The sequence below is a fragment of the Bos javanicus genome, chromosome 17, assembly GCF_032452875.1.
Source record: "Bos javanicus breed banteng chromosome 17, ARS-OSU_banteng_1.0, whole genome shotgun sequence".
NCBI classification, from domain to species: Eukaryota; Metazoa; Chordata; class Mammalia; order Artiodactyla; family Bovidae; genus Bos; species Bos javanicus.
The window spans coordinates 49,002,944-49,027,360 of NC_083884.1; the positions used below are offsets into that span (position 1 = coordinate 49,002,944).

The 24,417-nt window shown below is 45.3% G+C and overlaps 1 protein-coding gene across 1 annotated transcript in view; it reads right to left on the minus strand.

Moving 5' to 3' along the window:
* The window catches only part of TMEM132C (transmembrane protein 132C), a 454,537-nt gene that overhangs the window by 78,932 nt on the left and 351,188 nt on the right, over nt 1-24,417 (minus strand). Inside the window, exon 4 of the mRNA XM_061384531.1 lies at nt 12,883-13,066. Within this exon, the coding sequence (XP_061240515.1) occupies nt 12,883-13,066 (184 nt within the window). The remainder of the gene's footprint in view (nt 1-12,882; nt 13,067-24,417) is intronic.

The following is a 24,417-nucleotide window of genomic DNA, read 5'->3' on the forward strand; positions in this document are numbered from 1 at the left end:
GACAACCCTGTGAGGTAGGGACTGTCATTATCTCCATTTCATGGGTGAGGAAACACACAGATACAGGGTAAGGTGACTTGCCCATGATCACACAGCTTGATTAGTGGAGCTGGGATTGGAGGCCAGGCATTTGCCACAGTCTAGGAGGTTAGCCTTATCCTCTATTCTGTCTTCATAACACTGGGCAAGAGGTGAGCCAGGCAGAATGCAGGCTGAGAGGATCAAAGCTGTATGAAAGGCTGTGAAAGTTGATGTGTAGCCCAGGTTGGGGCTCACCCTTTGCCTGAGTGCTCATTCCATGGAGAGTCATGACTCACAAACCAAGGCAGCAGTAAGCTGAGCCCTGCCTGCGGTGTCTGTGAAGCACTGTAATTGGTATCTCTTGGGCTTTGTCTGCTAAGCCCCCTGATCCATCCTTCCCCCATTCCCCTCCAATTATTTATGGTTCTTTTTGGATCCGGCCTTATTCTGAGGCACACACATTGTGCTCGGTCAATCATAATCAGTGTGACCTGGGATGAGATCTGAGACTTCCATTGGAACTCTTGGGGGAAAGGCAGCCTTTCTCCTAGGGATGCTAAATTACTTGAATGGAAGTCTGCAGTAACCTTTGGGAAATCCTGCCTGAAAAGGAAAGTCTGCAGACAGAAAAGCAGAACTTGGAAAAAAAGACAAATGGTAGGAAATGTTGCTTGAGCGCCTGGATCCAACTGTGCCTGAAGCCCTTGGACAATGGAGTTAACTCTCCTTTTAGGTTAAGCCAGTGGAGCTTCTTTCTTGACATCTGCTCCAAAACTGTGCTGATAAAACACAAGGAATTCAAAGATCGTTCATCATGCCTTTTCAAGTTTAACAGATCAGATCATATACAATACGGAAAAAAATGTAGCCCCATTACTGAACAGTCCCATAGGAGCTACACTGAGCGCTGAACAGAGGAAGAATGATGGAAAGGTCTGGACTCACAGGAGGACAGAATCTGGACCTACCTTTCCCATCCAGTCATCTTCATCACCATCCCCTGTATCACTACTCCATCTGATAAAGGGCCCACTGGCCACATGTGGCTATTTACATTACAATGAATTACACTTAGGTCAAGTTAAAAATTCAATTCCTCTGTGACTCTAGCCAATTGGAAGTGCTCAAGGACTCCATGTAGCTGGTGGTACAGATATGGAACAAAGTTTCACAGGACAATACTGCTTTATAAGCTTCTAAATATGTCTCTTTCCTCCCCAGATTGTAACTGAAATTAATAATGAGTAGCATATGCAGAAGGTATATACATTTTTGAGTGGTGCTCAGTTGCTTCAGTCATGTCTGACTCTTTGTGACCCTGTGGATTATAGCCCACCAGGCTCCTCTGTCCATAATCTCCAGGAAAGAGTACTGGAGTGGGTTGCCATGCCCTCCTCCAGGGGGTCTTCCTGACCCAGGGATCAAACCTGCATCTTTTGTGTGTCCTGAATTGCAGGTGGATTCTTTACCCACTGAGCCACTTGGGAAGCCCTTTATTCAGAACTCATTAATTCAATGGAGGTATTTACTGAATATCTCTAGGTGCTGAGAAATGTTCTAGAAATTGAGGACACAGCCATGAACAAGTCCAAGGACTTACCCACATGGAGATGACCGGCCAGATGGGAGATGGGCCTCTGACAGTCAATAAGTACACACAGAACATCGTGGTGGGGAGAGATGGGTGTTGCAAAGGGAAAACCAAGCATCGGAAGCCCTGATCCAGGGCAGTGGTCCTTGGAGCAGCAGCATCAGTGTCACCAGGAGGAAATGGTCAGAAATGCAAATTCTTGGGATCTACCCACAACCTCCAGACTCTGCAGTGGGGCTGGCCATCCATGTTTTAATAAGGCCCCCAGGTGATATCTACCATTCTCAGGTTTGAGAACCATGGAAATAGCACAATCCACACTCCTTTCTCAGTTTGCATTTATTTTATTTTTGGCTATGTAAACATATGCGATCTCAGTTTACCAACCAGAAATCAAACGCACACCTGGCTGCAGTAGAAAGTGGAGTCTTAACCACTGGACCGCCAGGGAAGTCCCCACAACTTGATTTTAAAGTCTTCAAATTTATGAACTAAAGCTGAACAAAAGACTCTGAGCAGCCATTGAACTTTCTCCCCATTTGAAAAAAATCAGTGGACGACACTATAAAGCGGGTCTAAATACGTAGTCTATTTGTAAAGGGGATTGAAACGGCTCCGGAGAATTCATTACTTCCATTAGAGACACATCTTCTCTGCTTTCCCTCCAAAATATTCCTTTTTCCCTCTTGTGTGACAATTACTGCAAATGAACTGTAAATTCATTCCTAGATGAGTGCTCTAACCTGTTGCAAGGGCTGACATAATTATGAGGCTGTAGAAGAAGGGCTGACAGTTATTGAATGCTCGCCTTGGCATCAGTAACCTGCACTCAGCAAACAATGAGAATCATACATCTTTCTTTTGGCTGGAGAAATTTAGGCAATAAGTATTTTGGAGTGGTGTCCTTTTGGAAGGGGTAGCGCCAGGCGCTGATGAGAGACAGGAGTCCTTAACTTCCAGGAGCTTACACTTAAGTGGGGAAAACAGATGCAGTGGGTCATTCATTCATTCATTCAACAGTTCCTTATCAAGCATCTACTGGGTGCAAGGCATTGCTCTCAATGCTGTTGACAGAGTGGTCTTTGCCCTCCTGGAACTGACATGCCAGCGGGGAAAATCAGACAATGAACAGGTAAATAAATATGCGATTTTCTGTCTTGCTATGGAAGACAATCAAGATACTCAGAAGGGAAAGAGTGATCGGACTGTGAGAAGAGGAAATCACTAAAATAAGTCTGAGAAGATTTAAGCAGGGTCCTGTATAATGCGGGGGAAAGATGCAGTACAGAATCTGGAGGGAAGCTCCAGACATAGGAACAGACACAGGAAACAGCAGGTGGAAAGACCCTGGGGCTGGAATGCAGTGCAAGGGGAGGTGGTCTCTTCGTTTATTCAGTTTTAAAAGTTTATTCTTTTTGATGTAGACCATTTAAAAGTCTTTATTGAATTTGTTATAATACTGCTTCTGTATTATGTTTTGCGTTTTTTTGACCGCAAGGCATGTGGGATCTTGGATCCCAAACCAGAGATTGAATCCATGCCCCTTGCATTGGAAGGTGGAATCCTAACCACTGGATTGCCAAGGAAGTCTGAGAAAGGTCTGTAGATCAGAGAGTAGCTGCGGTCTAGACATTCAGGGCTGCTTTGGTCCTGGTGAGGTTCACTGTATTTCTTTCTTTCTTTTTGTTAAGTGCAATAGGAGTTATCAGAAGAGTGACTGCCCAGAGGAGAGACATCTAGTCAGGTTCTCAGTGAGAGGAATGAGCTGTCGGGAGTCAGGACAGAGGCAGGGAGATGGCGGTGGCCTGGATGAGGCTGGTGGCTGTAAGGCAGGGGACTCGGCTGCCTCGAGACCAGTTTGAGAGAAACACAGCACAGATGGTTGGGTACCACATCAGAGTGTGCCACATCAGAGGGGTTAGGGGAGCCAGCAGGGAGGGAGTAGAATTCTGTGCCCACAATTCATTATCTCTGTTGTAGCATCTTGTTGGCCACCGGGAGTCTTTAAGATGCAGGCTGCTATCCTGTTCAGTAGTTTCCAGGCCACTCTCACCTTCCTTCCTGTGGAACTGACCAGGACCCAGCACCCTCTGGATGTGGAGCTCTGCCTCCTCGGATGCTGGGTGCTGGGACTGAGCAGACGCATGGTGCTGCAGGGGTGCGTCTGCACCGCAGAACTCGTCGTCTTAGATGAGAGGCAACCAGAGGAAACAAGGAACCCAGGCACGCAGGGGGCTTTCAAAGTGGACATTGCAGGATAATCCCTGGGATGCTCTACACGGGACTGTTCTTTGCTGTTTCCCCAGCTTGACACACAGCCAGCTCACAGCCGATATTTAATGGAAGATGGAATGAAAGGGGGCTTCCCTGATGGCTCAGTGGTAAAGAATCCACCTGCTGATGCAGGAGATGCAGGTTCAATCCCTGGGTTGGAAAGATCCTCTGGAAGAGGAAATAGCAACTCACTCCAATATTCATGCCTGGAAAATTTAATGGACAGAGGAGCCTGGTGGGCTAGAATCCATGGGGTCGCAATGAGTGAGATATGACTGAACGCCCGAGCATGCATGCATGGAATGAATGGACAGTAAGGGACTCTAGGCCAAAACGAAATAGGGACAAAATCCTAGCTGTCACTGAGCCAACATTCCAGATCGAGGTGGGGACTGGGGGAGGCAGGGTTTATGTTATGATGAATACAGAAACAAAACGTAAGAAAGACAGTGTCGGGGATGATTGAAGAGGAATTCCATCAGATATGAAGAGACTAAGACATGGGAACATGATAGTATGAGGTGTCAGGGGGCAGCTCTTGATGTTATGGGGGGAGGGGGACCCTCTCAGGATGAAGTCGGGGCTGAGTCTGCAGGAACCAGGCATGCAGGGATGGAGGAGCCTTTTGGCAGGGGATCGAGGGCTCAGCAAGGGCAAAGATGCTGAGTGGGGACGAACCCAGCAGCGTCTAAAACCTTACCTGGGGATTTCCCTGGTGGTCCAGTGGCTAACTCCACGCTCCCAATGCAGGGGGCCCAGGTTCCAGCCCTGCTCGGGGGACTAGATCCCACAGGCCATAACTAAAAGATCTTGAATGCCTTAATTAAGACCTGGTGCAGCCAAATAAATAAATCTTTAAAAAAATAAACAATAAAACCATGCCTGGCACACAGTAGGCACTTAATAAGGAGATGGTGGTGCATCCTTCTCCCTGCAGGTGGGGGTGATGGAGAAGTTGGGGTGAAGGTTTAATTCTCTGCGGCAGTAGCTTCTAGCCATCTCTGTGTCATGGGCATCTCTCACTGGCTGGTGAAGCCTAAGAATCCTTCTCAGAATAAAGTCTTTGTAATTTGAAAGGATACCTGCACCCGAATGCTCACTGTAGCACCTTTCACAATAGCCAGGACATGCTGCTGCTGCTAAGTCGCTTCAGTCGTGTCCGACTCTGTGCGACCCCATAGACGGCAGTCCACCAGGCTCCCCTGTCCCTGGGATTCTCCAGGCAAAAACACTGGACTGGGTTGCCATTTCCTTCTCCAATGCATGAAAGTGAAAAGTGAAAGTGAAGTCGCTCAGTCATGTCCAACCCTCAGTGACCCCTGGACTGCAGCCTACCAGGCTCCTCTATCCATGGGATTTTCCAGGCAAGAGTAGTGGAATGGGGGTGCCATTGCCTTCTCCAAGCCAGGACCAGGAGACAACTTAAATTCCATCGACAGATGAATAGGTAAAGATGTGGTTCAGGTATACAGTTGAATATTACTCAGTCAGGAAAAAGAACAAAATAATATCATTTGCATTTGTCCAAGGTCACACAGTCATTCAGAGGAAGAGCTGGGACTTAGGCCAACATAGTTGGCTCTCAATTCCTAGATTGTTCTCTGCCGAGAGAAAATATTAAGTCAACGATAAACTCAGTGGTAGATGGACGTAGTAAAAATGAGAAGTTGGTGGGCTATGATCTGGCAGTTAGTTGCACTGAGCTCTGGTTTTCTCTCCAGGGCTCTGCTCTTATGGTACAGGGGCTCTGACTGACATTCAGGGTAAGGAAGAAGACAGTGCTGGCCTGTGAGTCCCTCCAACTAATTTTCCTAGGTCAGCATCACTTTTCTCTCCATCTCTGTCTCTCATCCCCAGTGAAGTTATGTAATCTTTAAAATTAGAGCACAGCTTTTACTTTCTACATGCATAATGTAAGAAAATGAGGCCAAGTATAAACTTGGAAGAGACTAGATTGATTGTTCATTCCCAACCCTTCCTTTTACTGATGGGGAAACCCAAGATCAGATAATGATGATGAAAATATGAATGGCAATCATAATCATATTTTTGGAGCATTTTCTTTGTGGCAGGCAGTGAATAAGGTACCATGTATTGGATAATTAATCAGCAACCTTGAAACCATTGTCAAAACAGCTTCAGATGAGTCATAGATCAGCTTTTGAGACACAAATCTGCACTGGTGACTTGGAGGGAGGGATACTTTAAAATTGAATTCCAAAGTAAATCTCCAGCTGTGACAAGGAAACACTTCTTCTGCTCATATAGTTATTTTTCAACTGAGCAAACATTTTTCAATTGCCAAGAGCATCAAAGCCGTCCTTAAAATACTCCGAGGGAATTAGAAATGTAAAATCTTCAAGTAGGAGAAGGAGCGTGGAGATCAAGGTGTTCGGGAAAATAAGAACACATTATTTTTTCATTGTCTTTTTAAAAATAATATTCTCCCATCCCCATCCAAGGAGATGTCTCTCGGTTCTCCGGAGTGAATGCTTGCCTTTGCCTTTCTCCAACACAGGATATTGCTAACACGCTTCCCCACAGATCTCAGAGCACAGTTAAGTCATCCATCACTTGCAGATTGACAAGGGGGACCAAGAGCATTTCTGCAAAGCCACAGGCTAGCAAATGCACATTCCATTTCCCCATTCTCTGAATTTAGCAATGGCAAAGGGTGTAGACAAGTAACCGTGTGATGCCACTGGGTGGAGAAGTCCAACCATGGAGTTCAGATTCCCCAGTGAGATACCTTAATCGCTCCCTCACAGACTGAGGATAATCGCTGGGTATCCTCTGGGAAGGAGAGTCTAGGGCATGTATCCCTAACCCTAACCTTCAGTATCCCTCAGCATCCTGGCTGAAAACAGATAGTCCACCCAATGGAGTAGAACTGGAGAGCGTGTGATGACAGAGCTGTGGGCAGGATCAAAGGAAACATCCAGGGATGCTGGAACACCCAGATGCCCATCCCAGCTGGGAGCCTGGGGTAAGTAGCCCAGTTACTGGTACCCAGAAAGAGGAGAATCAAACAGGACAGAGCTGTATGTGGGAAGGACCATGCTCCTGGTAGATGTGCAGCCAGAGGGAAGGGAGGGATTAGGGAAGACAGCAAGAGGGGAAGGGACAACGTTGCATTAGTGTTCCAGAGCTACCATAACAAAGTACCACAGACTGGGTGGCTTAAAACTACAGAAATTCTCCTAGGATTCTGCAGTCCAGAAGTGCAAAATCAGGGTGTCTGTAGGGCCAGCCTCCCTCTGAAGGCACTAGGAGAAAATCTTCCTTGCATCTGTTCTAGACTCTGTAGGCTGCTGGCAGTTTTCGCTTTCCTTGGTTTGTACATGCCTCCCTCTGAGCTCTGTCACCTTCCTCAAATGGCCTTCCTCCCCTTGGTCTCCTCCAGATGTCCAAATCTAGCTCTCCTTGTAAGGACATCAGTCATTGGATTTTGGACCTCACTTTTCAAATAAAGAACAATTTTTTTTTTTTTTTGCCATACCATGTGGCTTCAATGGAGAAGGCAATGGCACCCCACTCCAGTATTCTTGCCTGGAAAATCCCATGGACAGAGGAGCCTGGTAGGCTATAGTCCATGGGGTCGCCAAAGAGTCGGACTCGACAGGGCGACTTCACTTTCACTTTTCACTTTCATGCATTGGAGAAGGAAATGGCAACCCACTCCAGGGTTCTTGCCTGGAGAATCCCAGGAACGGGGGAGCCTGGTGGGAAGCCGTCTATGGGGTCGCACAGAGTTGGACACGACTGAAGCGACTTAGCAGCAGTTAGCAGTGGCTTCAGTGGATCTTTGTTCCCTGACCAGGGATCAAACCTGGGACTCTGCATTGAAGAGCAATGAGTCCTAACCACTGGACCACCAGGAAATTCCCTTGGATTTCATTTTAGCTAAATCACAGGTGCAAAGATGCTACTTCCAAATAAGATGATATTCATAGACACAGCAGGGGATGGGGGTGAAAGGGGGTTAGGGCATCAACACCTCCCACTGGCTAAAAACCCCACCAGAAGCCAGAGGGCAAGGGAGGCTAGGGCTGTGGTCCATATGGGTCAGCACCCAGGGTCCAGAGGAGGGCAGAGCAGGGCAGAAGAGAGGGGCAGACCCTGCTATCTCTTTCCCCACAATTCTTTCCTGCTGCACTTTCCGCCCTGCAGCTCCAAGCATCTCTCAAACCTTAATGAATCTCCGTGACACCCTGGAGAGGTGAGGATTAAGATCATCACTTTGCAGGCCCGAGAACAAGTAGCAATTTCTCCTTTAAACAGCCCAAGTGATAGCCACTTTATTTTAAATTTGATTTTATGCAGAGAGATATGGGCACAATCCAGGAATTTTGAAAGCTTGATGGAAGAAAAAAACCTCCAAGTTCTCACCGTATTTCAGGGGTCAGGGAATATTTCATCCTAAGTTTGCAAAGGTAGAAAGTGATAATCATTTGAAATTCTTAAAAATTCTCAGTAAATCTTGCCACTTCCCAGGAAATTCAATCCAGGATAAAGTCACCTGGGTCCTGGAACAAAGGGCCTCTTCTGACACCTGCCAAAATTAGGGGCTCCTGTTCTTGCTGGCATAAAATTTACCTTCATATGTTTGTAAAATTTACTTATTTATTTGTTTTTTGGCTGCACCATACAGCTTGTGGGATTTTAGTTTCCCGACCAGGGATTGAACCTGGGTCCAGGCAGTGAAAGCGCCAAGCCCTAACCACTGGACCCCTGGGAAAGTCCCCTGGCTTTGTAATTTTAAATAAACTGCAGGGAGAAGCTTTGCGATATGAACAGAACTGGGAAATGGTTACACGCCATCCCCTTGTCCGGCCTTATTCGTCTTCATGTATCTTCATATATCGCCATTCATCTTCTCACGACTGGTCTTAGTGCTTAAGAAATAGCTTCTTATTTGCCGTCTGTTGGCCCTCTCACCCACAACGCCCTCGAGTGCCAGTCCTCCGAGTGAAAGACCTGTCTGTTCACTGCTGACTCCTCAGGATGGACGACAATGTACACCCACAGTGTCTGCACATCGTAAGAGCTCAGGGTGAAGTCAAGTGGATTCTGCATCACTTTACCCTGAAAAGAGACCAACATCTCCACATCTGTGCTGCCAGCTTGCAGAAACTGCCACATGGAGGTCTGCACCTGGCCTCTGCTCACAGGGTCTCAACTAGACACGTGAGTACTTTTTTCTTACATCAAAGAAGAATGGAAGCCCAAGAACTAAAGTTATGGCTCCAGCTCCCAGTCTGTGCTGGCCCCAGACTGCCCTGGACAGCCTTCGGTCCTGGTCTCCGCAGCCAGACCCCTGCCCCTCTCCTGCCCCAGCTGATGTTAGCGCTTTGGGGGGGGGGAACTGGAGGGATGGGAGATGCTCAAAGCCCATGGAACTGGACCCAGAAGCTTTCTTGCCCCTGCAGAAAGAGAGGATCACATCGCTGAGTAAGTGACAGCGGGGTGGACAAAAGAAGGCTTTGCAGGGCCAAGTTCTCGACTTAGGATGCTGCAAGGGGTGGGCAGTGTGATTCAGGGGGCTCCTTCCCAGAAGGATCAGTCTGCTAGAGAGTTGAGGGCCCTCTCCTCTGCTCCTTCCATCTCATTTATTCACAGGGAGTTAGAAGCTGTTGCTAAGTGAGGCAGAAGGTCACTGAGAATCTCATTAATAGACTCATGGCTTTTTTCCTGGGTTTAGGAAGGGGCTTGGGTGGCTCAGAGGTTAAAGCGTCTGCCTCCAATGCAGGAGACCCGGGTTCAATCCCTGGGTCGGGAAGGTCCCCTGGAGAAGCAAATGGTAACCCACTCCAGTATTCTTGCCTGGAGAATCCCATGGATGGAGAAGCCTGGTGGGCTACAGTCCACGGGGTTGCAAAGAGTCGGACATGACTAAGCAACTCCACCTTCACCTGGGAAGGCTTGATTCTAAGAGAACCTCCCCAAAGAGGCCCATTTCCCGTTTGGTAAACATCTATTTTGCCTTTCTGCAGTTTGCTTTTCTTTAAAATGAGCAACAATTGGGGGAATTCATTTATTTCAAAGACCAGCCCAGTGCCTCACTGGCTGCTAAAGGTGACCTAAAGACTTGCCTCTTATTCAGTTTTTTTTTTAATGTCTCATCTTCAGTCAAGTTGCAGTTTAATTTGCTACTTTCTTCCAAATAAAAATTTCTATTTCAGCTGCCTATTAATGTACTAAAGTTTATTCTAGAATAAACTTTGAAAACACAGAAAATAAGAGAATAGAAATTCCTCCAAACTGATGCTTTTATACTCTTCATGCTAATACAGTTCCTAATTGTCCACATCTCTTTGCAGAGTTGAGGTTAAATTGTACATTCGAGGGGAAGAAAAATGATGACATCACATGAGTTCAAATCTAGCCATCAGAACTCTGAACTCTACTCCACTGTGTGGTCAGCCTCCCTGTGGTCACTTGGATGCAGACAGTTTGAATTCTTTTACAGTTATTTGCAAACGATAGGATTCTGGGTGTGTGAGTCATCATTTCGTTTTACCTTAAAGGTATTACAAAATCACAATAACAACAATAATAATACTTTGCTTCAAAGAGGGGTTTCTTGTGGCCAAAATAATATCTCATATCCTAATAATGACTTTACTTTTCACAGTATCTGGATGTCTTATCTTTTTGAAATAGGATAAAAATTAGGCACTTATAGGCTATAATTTATGTTAACATAGGGCTGCAAACCTTCTCTCTAAAGGGCTAGATAGAAAACATGTTAGGGTTTGTGAGCCAAGAGGCAAAACTGAGTATATTAACAAACTACTTATATAACTGTTTAGAATGTATCTATTTGAAAATGAAAAAGTCGTTCCTAGCTTGCATGATGCACAAAAACAGGCAGAAATTGAATTTAGCCCATGGGCTATAGATTGTTGAGGCCTTTTCTAGGACATGGAAAGTCAAGAGAAGTCTATGGTAGAGAATACCTCCTATGGGTATGTCTGTTGCTATGTCTGACTAGCATCCATTCCTCCTTTCAGTGGAATCAGATTTTCCCATCATGCCCCATGCCTACCAGCTCTTAGTCTGATTCCAAACATGCTCCAGGGGAAGGTGTTCCCTAGGCCAGGCCAATGAGAGCATCACATTTTGTTTGGCTTCCATGATTGGCTTCCCAGGTTGGATACATGATCCAAGCCAGCCAATCAGTTCCAATCAGAGCAGTCCTAAGAATTTGCTTGACTGGTTGGCAATGAGTTTTCACTCTTTTCCTGATGGATATCATACTGTGAATATATCAGCCTGGCACTACCAGGAGTCCCCTTAGGGACAGTCTCCTGGACACTGATTCTAGCCAAGAAGAGCACAAAGCTGACACAGGACAAGGAGCCACCTTCCATGATGACATCATTTGCACACACACTCACACACACACTCCATACTTGATACTCAACCTGTGCTCCACTGACCAGAAGCACTGGCACAACTTAGGAGCTTTAACAAAATACCCAACCCAGACCTCCTAAATGAGAATTTGCATCTGAAGAGAATCGTCAAGTGACCTATATGCACGTTAACATCTGAGAAACACTTTTCTAGACTTTTAAAGTTACCTGAGCTGGTGAATTCATCATGCTTAAGCCAATTTGAGTTGGCTTTTCTGTCACATGTAACTCAAAGAATTCTAAATGATATATTTCTTAACCCAGTGTCAATAAAGCCTGCTCATTCCAATTTCTAATGCAATTATTCACTCAGTTGTGTCCCATTCTTTGAAACCACATGGACTGTAGCCTGTCAGGCTCCTCTGTCCATGGAATTCTCCAGGCAAGAATACTGGAGTGGATTGCCATTTACTTCTCCAGGGGATCTTCTCAACCCAGGGACAGGTCAAGGGTCTCACACATGGCAGGCAGATTCTTTACTGGCTGAGCCACCAAAGCTGAACAGAAATTAGTTTTTGAACATCCACACCAGACTCCATGTCCGTGAAAGTGAATTCTGGCAAAAACAGTTGGAGCTACACTTTAGAATACTTTCCCCATGCCTTTGAAATGCCATCATCTTTACATCTCCTAGAAGGGGGTCTTAACACTTGTGCACAAGCCTAGGAATGGCTCTTGAGAATAGTTTCAGGGCTTGGCAGACGTGGGTGAGTGATCCTTCTAGCCCCTTACCATTCTCTCTCTCCCTTCCTCATTTCCAGCTGTACAGGGAAGTTGGAAACAGGGATTTGAATGTACTGTATTTGTGCTGTGTTCTATTTGTGTCAATTATATGTTGATTTCTTGTGCAATGAGACAGAGACCAGGGTAGTCATCTAACTTTTCCTCTGCACCTATGTTTCCCAGACCTCTTGAAATCTGATGGGGCCATGGGGACTCCTTCTGTCCAAGGATGTGTGTGAAAGTGTCATTTGTAATCTGTGGGCCATTGCTTAAAAGAGCTTGCATGTGACTCAGACTGTTCCTCTATCTTTGCCTCCAAGAAGGCCATGTTGTTCCTGCCGTTTTAGCTGCAAGATGATGACATATCCATCAGCCTAGATCCCAGAGGGACTGCCTGGAACAGAGCCCCCTATCATCTAAGCCATGTGGTATAAGCAAGACCAACCTAGGTTGCATGAGGAACCTAAGATTTGGGGGTGGTTTACACCAGCAGCAAACCACACTCATCCTAATAATGTAGTGGCTTAAAGCTTCCTTATAAAAGGGGAACAGAAATAAAAAGAACTGGTGTAGAGTTCGAGAAGAAAAAGTAAGTAAATACTATATATCTGGCACAGGGGAATAGCAAATGTCATAAAATAGCAAATGTCATAAAGCCAGTATAAAATTAGCTGAAGTTGAGAAAGGCTGGATTAATGAAAAGTAGCGACTTCCAAGCGGGTAGGAAGATGGAAAACTTTGAATGCAAACATCCCATAAAACAATTGCAGCCAACATCCTGGGGAAGCTAAGAAGGACATCAAGGTGCAATCAGATAGCTGAATGCAGGTGCATCCATGCTCGCAAAAGTCTTACCATGGCCAAGGGCACGATGCCAACCAGGTCCTTCTGGCTGATGAAGATCTCTGACACTGCGATGTCCGTGGTCCCCCTCCGTGGGTATTCCACTTGCCAGGTGATCGGCTGGCTCCCTGAGAGGCTGCTGAAGCTGGCGATTTCAAAGTTCATCTGCACAACCTCATTGAATAAACTGCTGCTTCTGGAAGAGAGCAAAGGAAAAGAGCTTTAAGTTGACTTTGTTTGGTGGCAAAACCTTTCAATCCCTTGGCTTACTCCCTCACAATTATAACTAGAATACAAGGATAAAGCAAATGCTTTTCAGGCATAGCACCGGGGACTTGACACGGCTTCCCTGGTCGTTCAGAATCTACCTGCAGTGCAGGAGACCAGAGTTCAAGCCCTGAGTCAGGAAGATCTCCTGGAGAAGGGAATGGCTACTCACTGCAGTATTCTTGCCTGGGAATTTCCATGGTCAGAGGAACCTGGCAGGCTAAAGTCCATATGGTTGCAAAGAGTTGGACACGACTGAGGGACTAATACTTTCACTTTTTTCTTTCATATGTATTTTTAGCAAGCTTGTCCCAGCAATTCTGCTGCTTCAGAAATGGCCGACAGTACAAAGATCTTAGTTTTCACATGACAAAATGAAGGCCTAAGTAGCATAAATCGCTCATCAACCACACAGCTAGTTAGAGGCAGAAAAAGCTGAATAGAATCTCCCATAGATTTAACTATTTTAGATCCATTACCTGGTTTCCATTGCTGTTGTTTTTGTTTTAGTCACTGTGTCTGACCCTTTTGTGACCCCATGGACTGTAGCCCACCAGGCTAAAGCCTAAACATTCATTATCTGGCCCTTTAGTCAAAAAGTTTACTCTTTCTGTGGGATTTCCCAGGCAACAGTATTGGAATGGGTTTCCATTTCCTTCTCCAGGAGTTCTTCCTGATCCAAAGATCAAATCCATGTTTCCTGCATTGGCAGGAGGATTCTTTATCACTGAGCCACCTACATGAATCTGAGCAAACTCTGGGAGATAGTGGAAGATAGAGGAGCCTGGCATGCTACAGTCCATGAGGTTGCCAAGAGTTGTACACGAGTTAGAGCAAGACTGAGCGAGAATCACGTCTTCCAATTCCCAGCTCTGTGCTCTCAAAAACATTCTGCTCTAATGCAGTTGGGGAGTTGAGTATGGAATTACAAGACACCAGGAGAGTTTCTCCTGGGCAGAGATGAACAAACTGTGGTCTGTTGGCCAAACCGAGCCTGCTGCCTGTTTTTTTTTGTAAATAGCTTCTTTGGAATTACAGCCCTGCCTACTGGTATTTTGTCTCTGGCTGTTTTTGTGTTATGAGCACACGACTGAGTAATTATGTCAGGTAGTATATATCCTTAGGAGCCTAAAGTATTCATTATCTGGACCTTTACTGGAAAAGTTTGCCAGCCCTTGTTTTAGGAGGTTAGAGAAGGGAAAATGGGAGAGGTTTTCTGGAGCTACTGAAACAAAAGAATCAATATTGGTAGAAACAAGAAAGAAGAGCATACCAGGCATATAGCTGGGTTTGTAGGGTGGGCCAGGGAGATTTTTCTGACTTTGTTGTGACTCCATGGACTATAGCCCACCAGGCTCCTCTGTCCTTGGGATTTCCCAGGCAAGAATACTGAAGTGGGTAGCCACTTCTTTCTCCAGGGGATCTTCCTGACCCTGGGATGGAACCCGGGTTTCCTGCACTGGCAGGTGGATTCTTTACCACTGAGTTACCTGGGAAACCCTGAAGCCAGGCTGAGGGACCCCCAGTGCTGTTTGCCTCTGGGCTGAATATTGGAAGTGGTGGGCCAACAGTTAGCATTTTTCTCAGCTGGCAGCTACTGGGCATGCCTTGTGCTTTCAGGTGAATTGAGGGGGATTTTCCATGGCACATCAAGAAAGAAACGCCAAAGATGGTAACACTGTATCTCAAGCATGTGCTGGGACCACTGTCAAGAGTGATGGAGACCCTTCCCTTTGCTGGGGATGATCATCAGTTAAGGATGCACGTACTCAATCTTCACAGCTTGCCCAAAAGCCAGAAAGTTTGCTCCTCACTCTGTTACCCTTAGCCCTGCTCAGTGGCTGGGATGAGAGGTTACCAGCAATGTTGTTGTGCCAACCAAAGCACCTGGCGGGACTCCTGAATCTCCCTTCCAGTACTCTGGGCTGGAAGAGGGGCCCTGAGGATAGCAATTTCTGAGATGCTGGCTATCCCTTTGGGAGGGCAAACCAACCCAGTGTCTGGAACCTCAAGTCATGGTCTATACAACATCAAGGGTGATTACTGGGACTTCCCTGGTGGTCCAGTGGCTAAGACTCTGAGCTCCCAGTGCAGGAGGCCTGGCTTAGATTCCTAGTCAGAAAACTACATCCCGCATGCTGCAACTAAGAGTTCGCATGCCACAACTGGAGATCCCACACGCCAAAAGGAAGATTGAAGATCTTGAGTGCCACAACTAAGACTTTGCACAGACAAATAAACAAACTTTTTTTTTTTTTTAAAGGGTGAATTATTTGCCTTGGAAAATGAGCGAGACGTGTCTGGAACCTGGAGTGTTTCCAAACTCGGAGACCTCTTGGAGTTCTTGGTTCAGCAGGTAAGGCCTGCAGGAATCTAGGTCTGCTCAACTTCTAGACATCCTTCCTGCACACTCTGGCCAGCCTCTCCTTTCACTGGGCTAAAGACATCTCTCATTTCAGGGGTTTTCACCTTGCCTTCTTAGCAAGAACACTCATCCTTGGTATCTCCTTATCTTCAGAAGAGCTGGCCACTGGCTGTGCTTGCTGGGGGACACAGCTATTGGTTATTTGACACTATTCAATAAAATTCACTTTTTGAGTACTGCATGTGGCCAAAATCCAGTTGTCCAAAGATCCTATTGTGGCCCCGAAGGAACGCTTACACTGAGAATAATGCTGGGGAGTTGGCCACGTGCCTTTAACTTATCTCTGTCTTTGGGGTGGAAGACCCCTGACCTAAATATGATGTAGAGTGGTGATTTCTCAACTGTGGTCCATGGGACCCTTAGTGTATACCCAGGGGATGTGACGATGCTGGCTATGGGGCCGAAATTGGTCCTTAAGATACTCCTCTCCTCCATATCGCAACCACTACGGCTAAAGCACATTCAGTGATACATGTAAATATTGGGCATCCAAGGAGTAGTTTATTTTTTTAATATTTATTTATTTTAATTTTAATTTTTGACAGCATTGGGTCTTAGTTTCAGCACGTGGGCTCTTTCATAGTGGCTTATAGCTGTCTCTCTAATTGTGGCCCATGGGCTCAGTAGTTGCAGCAAGAGAGCTTGGCTGCCTCATGGCATGTGGGATCTTAATTCCCTAACCAAGGATGGAACCCACGTCCCCTGCGCTAGAAGGTGGACTGTTAACCACTGGACCACCAGGGAAATCCCAAGAAGTATTTTATTGAAGAATGAAAAAAGAAAGGAAGTGGGAAAAGGAAGGAGAGAATAGAATCTGTGACTCTATGGGTTCTATTCTCATAAAGTGTAGAGAGTAGAACCCATAGAAGATGACCCATGACTCTTTCAGGGGAACATAGCCAGTGTCATGACTCCTATGCTGCCACTGCCAAACAGACTTTTTGAGCATAAGGTCAAAAGGTCACCTGTTACTGGCATCACCTGTTACTGGCTGGGTTACTTGGGGCAACTCTACCCTCTTTCCCCTACTTGGCAAGTGGGAACTCAAATCCTTTCTTTTTCATGGAGTTGATATGAGGATTAAATAAACGAGCAAATATGTCTCAGGCACTTAGAACAGAACTACGAAACATCAGTAAATGTGAGTTCTTCCTGATTTTAGCAGGATTTGACACTATGTTCCTTCTCTGTGACTTTAGATTTGGACTAAAGCCACCTTTAAAGCATACCTCTTTAAGAACTTCCCTGGTGGTCTAGGGGTTAAGAATCTGCCTTCCAGTGCAGAGGACACAGGTTCAATCACTGCTCCAGGAATTAAGACCCCACATGCTGTGGGGGTAACTCAGCCCAGGCGCCACAACTAGAGTGGCCTACATGCCACAATTACTGAGTCCAAGAACTCTAGAGCCCATGTGCTGCAAAAAAGACCCAGCACAGCCAAAAAACAAAACAAAAAAACATGCCCCTATAGGGCTGGTCTAGGAGTTCCGTGAGAACAAGTCAGACTGTAGATGTTGATTCTCTGCCATTCATCATGAACTGGAATCTCTTCAGATTTGTATACAGTGCATTTACTCAGTAGCTATTCCTGCCAGACACGATGCCATGGTATGATCCATTTTGCCAGCAGAAGGGACCAAGAAAAGAAGTCTGTCTGCAATTCTGTCTGTGGCTGTGCTTTCCTCCTCTCTGAGCCAACGAAAATCTTTGTTAAGCTTTTGCCTTGGAGGAACCAAGAACCCTTCATGCCAGCCTATATGGGGCTTATGGTATCGTTGGAGTAATAAAGAGAGGAATTTAAACATTTAACTGACTCCAGAGAGTGACCAAGAACGATCCCTTGCAAAATCAATAGTGTAGATTTACTGTAGTAACTCTTGAAAGAAATTTTCAAAACTGGCTTAAAAAAAGCTCTTACTAAATAACAAATAAATTCCCCCAACAGTCACAATAAAGTTTGGACTACTGGAAATCCAATTTACCAAAACTCTTAGTTATTGAACTCTGTCTTGTAAGAAAATGAAGTCTTGGTGTATCTTAAGAAGCCAAAAGGACTTTACTTCCCCACTATAGGGTGTAAGGAATTTCAGCTTCAAAGCCATCAGCCAATCTTGGCAGCTTAATGACTGCAGAAAGAAATGAGACTAACAAAATGAAGAAATCAACCTTACTATAGGGAAGCAGCTCCTACAGAACCGAATAATTTGGCTCAGGCTTTGTTTTATTCATTTTATTTCATGTGTATTTCATGAAGGCAAAGGACACATACATCCCCTCTGGGAAAGGCTTTATTAGATAGTTCCATTGACCCCACCATCCACATGAATGCCCTGATAATCTCTGGGAGCTCTCCATAGTGCTGAAGTATATTAGTTTGGCTGCAAGTTGCAAGTAACAGAAAACACCTTGGGCTGACTGACAAAGAAATGGGAACTTAATTACTAGCAAGTGTGGAGAAAAACACGTGGAGAATAGGCGGGAGAAAAGGAAAGTTACAAGATAATGAGAAACCTGGACAAAACCATCTCTAGATGGGACACCACTGCTGATGCCAAAACAGATTTTCTACTGTCCTTGGTGCTTTGCATCACTAATCCCACATTCAAAGTGCTGAGTGGGGATATCTGATTGGCTGAGTTGAGATAACATGCCCTAATCCAGTATGTCAGGACAGTGAGAAAGGATTTGATTTGTTATTGAGAGAGTCATCTCTTCCATTCCTGTTCCCTGCAATTAGCATACAAGGCAGAAATCAGAATGCACGATAATGATGAAGGGCAGAGGCAGGGGTAAAGCTGTTGAAGGTTGCCCTGTTTCCCGACACCCTTGGATTAGACTGAGCTCAGACTTAAATTCTTTCCCCTTCTCTCTATCCCAGTCCCCACAGCTTAAAAATTTATAGGCGCAGGCAAATGTGGAAGGATGAGGGAAGAGAATACTTTACTGCAAATCATATTGATGCAATGACATTGCTTCAAAGGAGAACTGTAACCCTTAAGGAAGTAACCTGAGCCTTCCCTTTCTATAAAATGAGGGCTCTCAACCTTTGCTGAATGTTATGATCATCTGGGGAGATTAAAAAAAAATAACGATACTCAGGTCTACCCTGGACCAATGGAATCAGAATTTCAAGAGATGTCTTCAGATGGTAGTATTTTTAGAGCTCAGGCGATTTTAATGTGTGGTCAAGGTTGAACATTACTTCTCCACCAAAAAGGGCTCTCTCCCTCTGTGATCACCAAGCATTTTACTCCTAAATGGTTATGATTAATATTATTTTTTTGCTTCCTAGTGTCTACACAGCAATTGTATCGGACAGGTGTTCCAACAATGGACTCTGAAATAAGACACACTTGGGTGTGAATTCTGACTCTGCTCTTTAGTAGGGGTGTGATATGGGGCATTAATGAACCCATATGGGAACTAACAAACCCACTAGTTCTCAACTTTGATGACAATCTGTTATTATTTGGCGAAGGGGCTTTAACAGATTCTAAGGTCTGGGTCCCACACCAAGGATCTTCTTTCACTGGCCTGCAGTGGAACCTGGGAACTGGGATTCTTAAGGACTTCCCAGGTGATTCTCAGTCAGTGCATGAATGCTTAGTCATGTCCGACTCTTTGTGACCCTGTGGACTACGCAGTCTGCCAGGCTCCTCTGTCCATGGGATTTTGCAGCAAGAATACTGGAGTGGGTTTCCATTTCCTCCTTCAGGGTATCTTCCAAACCCAAGGATCGAACCCATGTCTGCCTAGTCTCCTGCATTGCAGGTGGATTCTTTACTGCTGAGCCACCAGGGAAGCCCCCAGGTGATTCTAATATGCAGCAAAGTTGAAGAATCCCTAACTTTACTGGTAGGAAAATTGGTTTCTTTATCTGTCTTAAGTCACCCTTATGAGGCTGTTGCAAGGATAAAAGGTAGAACATGTGTAGAGCTGAATACATACAATAGCAACTATCCATCAAATGGTAGCTCTTGTTACAGCAGTATTTCTCCTGTTCAATAACCTCACTGGACTTGTATATCTTTGTCCTCCTAAGGCCATGTGTCTTGGGATTTGCTGAACACAGCAGATGGGCAAAGATAAGACTTCCTCTGAGGTCCCCGGGTCCTGGTCTAAGCATCTTCCCCAGGCAGCCAGTATGGATCCTGCTGTGCCCTTGAATTTGACTAGACTAGATCCTGTCACTTGTTTTTCTTTCTTCAGTATGGTGGGTGAGCGTGAGTACATGTTTTTTGGAATCAAAGTTCTGGATATGAGCCTCACACTGACCCTTGAGACATGAGTAATCATGTTACTCTCTAACATGATTACTAAGAGAAATGCAGACTTCCCTGGCAGTCCAGTGGTTAAGATTTCACCTTCCAATGCAAGGGGTGTGGCTTTAATCCCTGGTCTGGGAGCTAAGATCCTATATGCTTCTTGGCCAAAAGTCCCAAACATAAAACAAATTCAACAAATCTGCAACAAATTCAATAAAGACGTCAAAAACAATCTGTATCCAAAAAAAAAATCTTTAAAAAATTAACAAAAAGAGATGAGTTGGTGAGATGGATCATAGGTGAGCCAGACAAAAGCATGGACCAAGTAGTGCCCTTGCTAGGTGGAGAGAAAGAGCATGGAAGGTTCTAGCTCTTCTAGACACCAACTGTGTGGAGGTCTCCCACAAGGGCTTCAGGGAGCCCTTGGCCACACAATTGAATGTTCAGTTGTGGTCACATACTCCTGCTGGCTACTATTTTCCTTGCTGTGGAACCTGAGGCTTACATGGACCCAAGATTATGAGGAGTATGTAAAATATTATTTCTCAAGCTGCTGAAATTATAGCTTAATTTAGGTTACACTTTTGGAAGTGCAGCTGCTAAGAGAGCCTCAGAGATGCAGGTAGAAGAACCCTGGACTTATACACTGTGCAGTAGGCTCTTCAGTTTTTTCCGAGTCTTTGCAACCCTGTAGACTATAGCCTCCCCAGCTCCTCTGTCCATGGGATTCTCCAGGAAAGAATACTGGAGTGGGCTGCCATGCCCTCCTCCTGGGGATATTCCTGACCCGGGATCGAACTCGCTTCCCTTGAGTCTCTTGATTGGCAGGTGGGCTCTCTACTCCTAGTACCACCTGGAAGGCCCTTAGGAAGTATAGGTGCTCAGAGGGCCTCAGAGATGCAGGTGGAATAACCCTGGACCTACACCCTGCCCAGCAGACTCTTGGCTCTTTAGCACCTGGTTGGCTTGCTGGTGCTGCCATGGTGGTCCTTATTCTACAGGGAAAACACTGAGTGCATCCCTTGAGTCCAATTAGGCCATGAAGATACCCAGATGCAAGATCATGTGGAGAGACCAAGGTCCAGTTATCCCACCCCAAACTATTGTATCAGATAAATACAGTTCCATAAAAGTGCCTAGGAAAAACCAACAGAGGAATTGCCCAGAAATTCCCATCTACTGTGAAATAATAGATGTTTCAAGATGGTAGATTTGGGACTGTTTGTTACACAGCAGTGGATAACACGTGATGGCACTGACTGATACAAGTCTTTCACTTGATTCCCAAGGGACCCTAGCATCTCCCGTGTATGTTTCCAGCAGGGTACAGCAGAAGTCAAATAGGATTATCTAGAGATGTCAGCATCAGGGAGGGCCCGAGAAGGAGCCTACCCCACTTCCCAGCCTCCTAAAGTCTGAGAAGTACAGGAAAGCAATGGAATTTTCACGTGGTTCCAGGCAAGGTTACTGAAGTTAGTATCTTGCAGGAAAACCTGTCATGGAAAACACCCTCAGAGACTAGGCAGAAACATGGAAACCTCATGAACATCAGCACTGAACCATGACCACATCCCAGCACCAGACAGCATTACTGTAGATGAAACATATCAGCCAGATTATCTGAAGACCTAAGGTTCCCTCACAGTTCAAAGCCTCATCCTTCCCACTTGGGTCAATTTTGAAGAAAATGGGACAGAATTTGAAAGACTATCAGTTGAATTTAAACCTGAAATGCCTTCAGTTCAGTTCAGTCGCTTAGTCGTGTCCGACTCTTTGCAACCCCATGAATTGAAGCACGCCAGGCCTCCCTGTCCATCACCAACTCCCGGAGTTCACCCAGACTCACGTCCATCGAGTCAGTGATGCCATCCAGCCATCTCATCCTCTGTCGGTCCCTTCTCCTCCTGCCCCCAATCCCTCCCAGCATCAGAGTCTTTTCCAATGAGTCAACTCTTCGCATGAGGTGGCCAAAGTACAGGAGTTTCAGCTTTAGCATCATTCCTTCCAAAGAAATCCCAGGGCTGATCTCCTTCAGAATGGACTGGTTGGATCTCCTTGCAGTCCAAGGGACCCTCAAGAGTCTTCTCCAACATCACAGTTCAAAAGCATCAATTCTTCGGTGCTCAGCCTTCTTCACAGTCCAACTCTCACATCTATACACGACCACTGGAAAAACCATAGCCTTGACTAGACGGACCTTTGTTAGCAAAGTAATGTCTCTGCTTTTGAATATGCTATCTAGGTTGGTCATAACTTTCCTTCCAAGGAGTAAGCGTCTTTTAATTTCATGGCTGCAGTCACCATCCGCAGTGATTTTGGAGCCCCCCCAAAATAAAGTCTGACACTGCTTCCACTGTTTCCCCATCTATTTGCCATGAAGTGATGGGACCGGATGCCATGATCTTCATTTTCTGAATGTTGAGCTTTAAGCCAACTTTTTCACTCTCCTCTTTCACTTTCATCAAGAGGCTTTTGAGTTCCTCTTCACTTTCTGTTGTAAGGTGCATGGCATCTGCATATCTGAGGTTATTGATATTTCTCCCGGCAATCTTGATTCCAGCTTGTGCTTCTTCCAGTCCAGCATTTCTCTTGATGTACTCTGCATAGAAGTTAAATAAGCAGGGTGACAATATACAGCCTTGACATACTCCTTTTCCTATTTGGAACCAGTCTGTTGTTCCATGTCCAGTTCTAACTGTTGCTTCCTGACCTGCATACAGATTTCTCAAGAGGCAGGTCAGGTGGTCTGGTAGTCTCATCTCTTTCAGAATTTTCCACAGTTTATTGTGATCCACACAGTCAAAGGTTTGGCATAGTCAATAAAGCAGAAATAGATGTTTTTCTGGAACTCTCTTGCTTTTTCCATGATCCAGCGGATGTTGGCAATTTGATCTCTGGTTCCTCTGCCTTTTCTAAAACCAGCTTGAACATCTGTAAGTTCACGGTTCACATATTGCTGAAGCCTGGCTTGGAGAATTTTGAGCATTACTTTACTAGCGTGTGAGATGAGTGCAATTGTGCGGTAGTTTGAGCATTCTTTGGCATTGCCTTTCTTTGGGATGGGAATGAAAACGGACCTTTTCCAGTCCTGTGGCCACTGCTGAGTTTTCCAAATTTGCTGGCATATTGAGTGCAGCACTTTCACAGCATCATCTTTCAGGATTTGAAATAGCTCAACTGGAATTCCATCACCTCCACTAGCTTTGTTTATAGTGATGCTTTCTAAGGCCCACTTGACTTCACATTCCAGAATATCTGGTTCTAGGTCAGTGATCACATCATCATGATTATCTGGGTCGTGAAGATCTTTTTTGTATAGTTCTTCTGTGTATCCTTGCCACCTCTTCTTAATATCTTCTGCTTCTGTTAGGTCCATACCATTTCTGTCCTTTATCGAGCCCATCTTTGCATGAAATGTTCCCTTGGTATCTCTAATTTTCTTGAAGAGATCTCTAGTCTTTCCCATTCTGTTGTTTTCCTCTATTTCTTTGCACTGATCACCAAGGAAGGCTTTCTTATCTCTTCTTGCTATTCTTTGGAACTCTGCATTCAGATGTTTATATCTTTCCTTTTCTCCTTTGCTTTTCGCTTCTCTTCTTTTCACAGCTATTTGTAAGGCCTCCCCAGACAGCCATTTTGCTTTTTTGCATTTCTTTTCCATGGGGATGGTCTTAGTAGACTTGAAATGAACCAGATTAAGTTTTCTGCCTCCAGGCAGAATGGGAGCTTAAGGCAGACCTTGGATACACTGACAGGGAAATAAAGTTTGTATATATGCACACATACATATATACAGTTTGCACAATGGATTTGTAGGTTGGAAACACACCCACTACATTTGTTAGTGGAAGTTAAATATTGTGGAGCAAGTGCTTTTTAAATTTATGTTGGCTCTGCTGGGTCTTTGTTGCTGCATGCAGTCTTTCTCTAGTTTGGCAAGTGGGGGCTACTCTTCACTTCATTGTGGAGCACAGACTGTAAGGTGATGGCTCAGTAATTGTGGCATGTGGACTCAGATGCCCTGTAGCATGTCAGATCTGCCCAGATCAGAGATTCAAACCTATGTCCCCTGTGTTGGCAGGTGGATTCCTAACCACTGGACCACCAGGGGAGTCCCAGAGTAAGTGTTTTTTGAAGGACCATTCTAGCCTGGCCCTAGGATCAGCAATGCTTTTATCTCCCATCTCCTGATAATACAGTGCCCCTCTCTCTTCATTATTGCACCAATTTCTTTCTCCACCATTTTTCTCTCTAGTTTATTCCACTCAAAGCCACCAAGCTCCCCTCTACCTCAGTGCCTTTGCACCTGCTTCTCCCCATATATCACTGAGGTTCACTCATCACTATCTTCACCCTGTTATCCACGGCTCAGCCATCCACTTTATCTACATCATCACACAATGCTTTCTACATTTATATGCATTGGGTCCCTCACCATCTGCCCCTCTACCCTTTCTCCACTGTGAACTCCATGACAGCAAGGACACTGCATTGTTTACTATGATATCCTTGTGATACATCATGGTGCTGACCCTCAGGAGAAGCTCAATAAATATTTGTTGAATGAATAATGAATGAGTGATGCTCCCC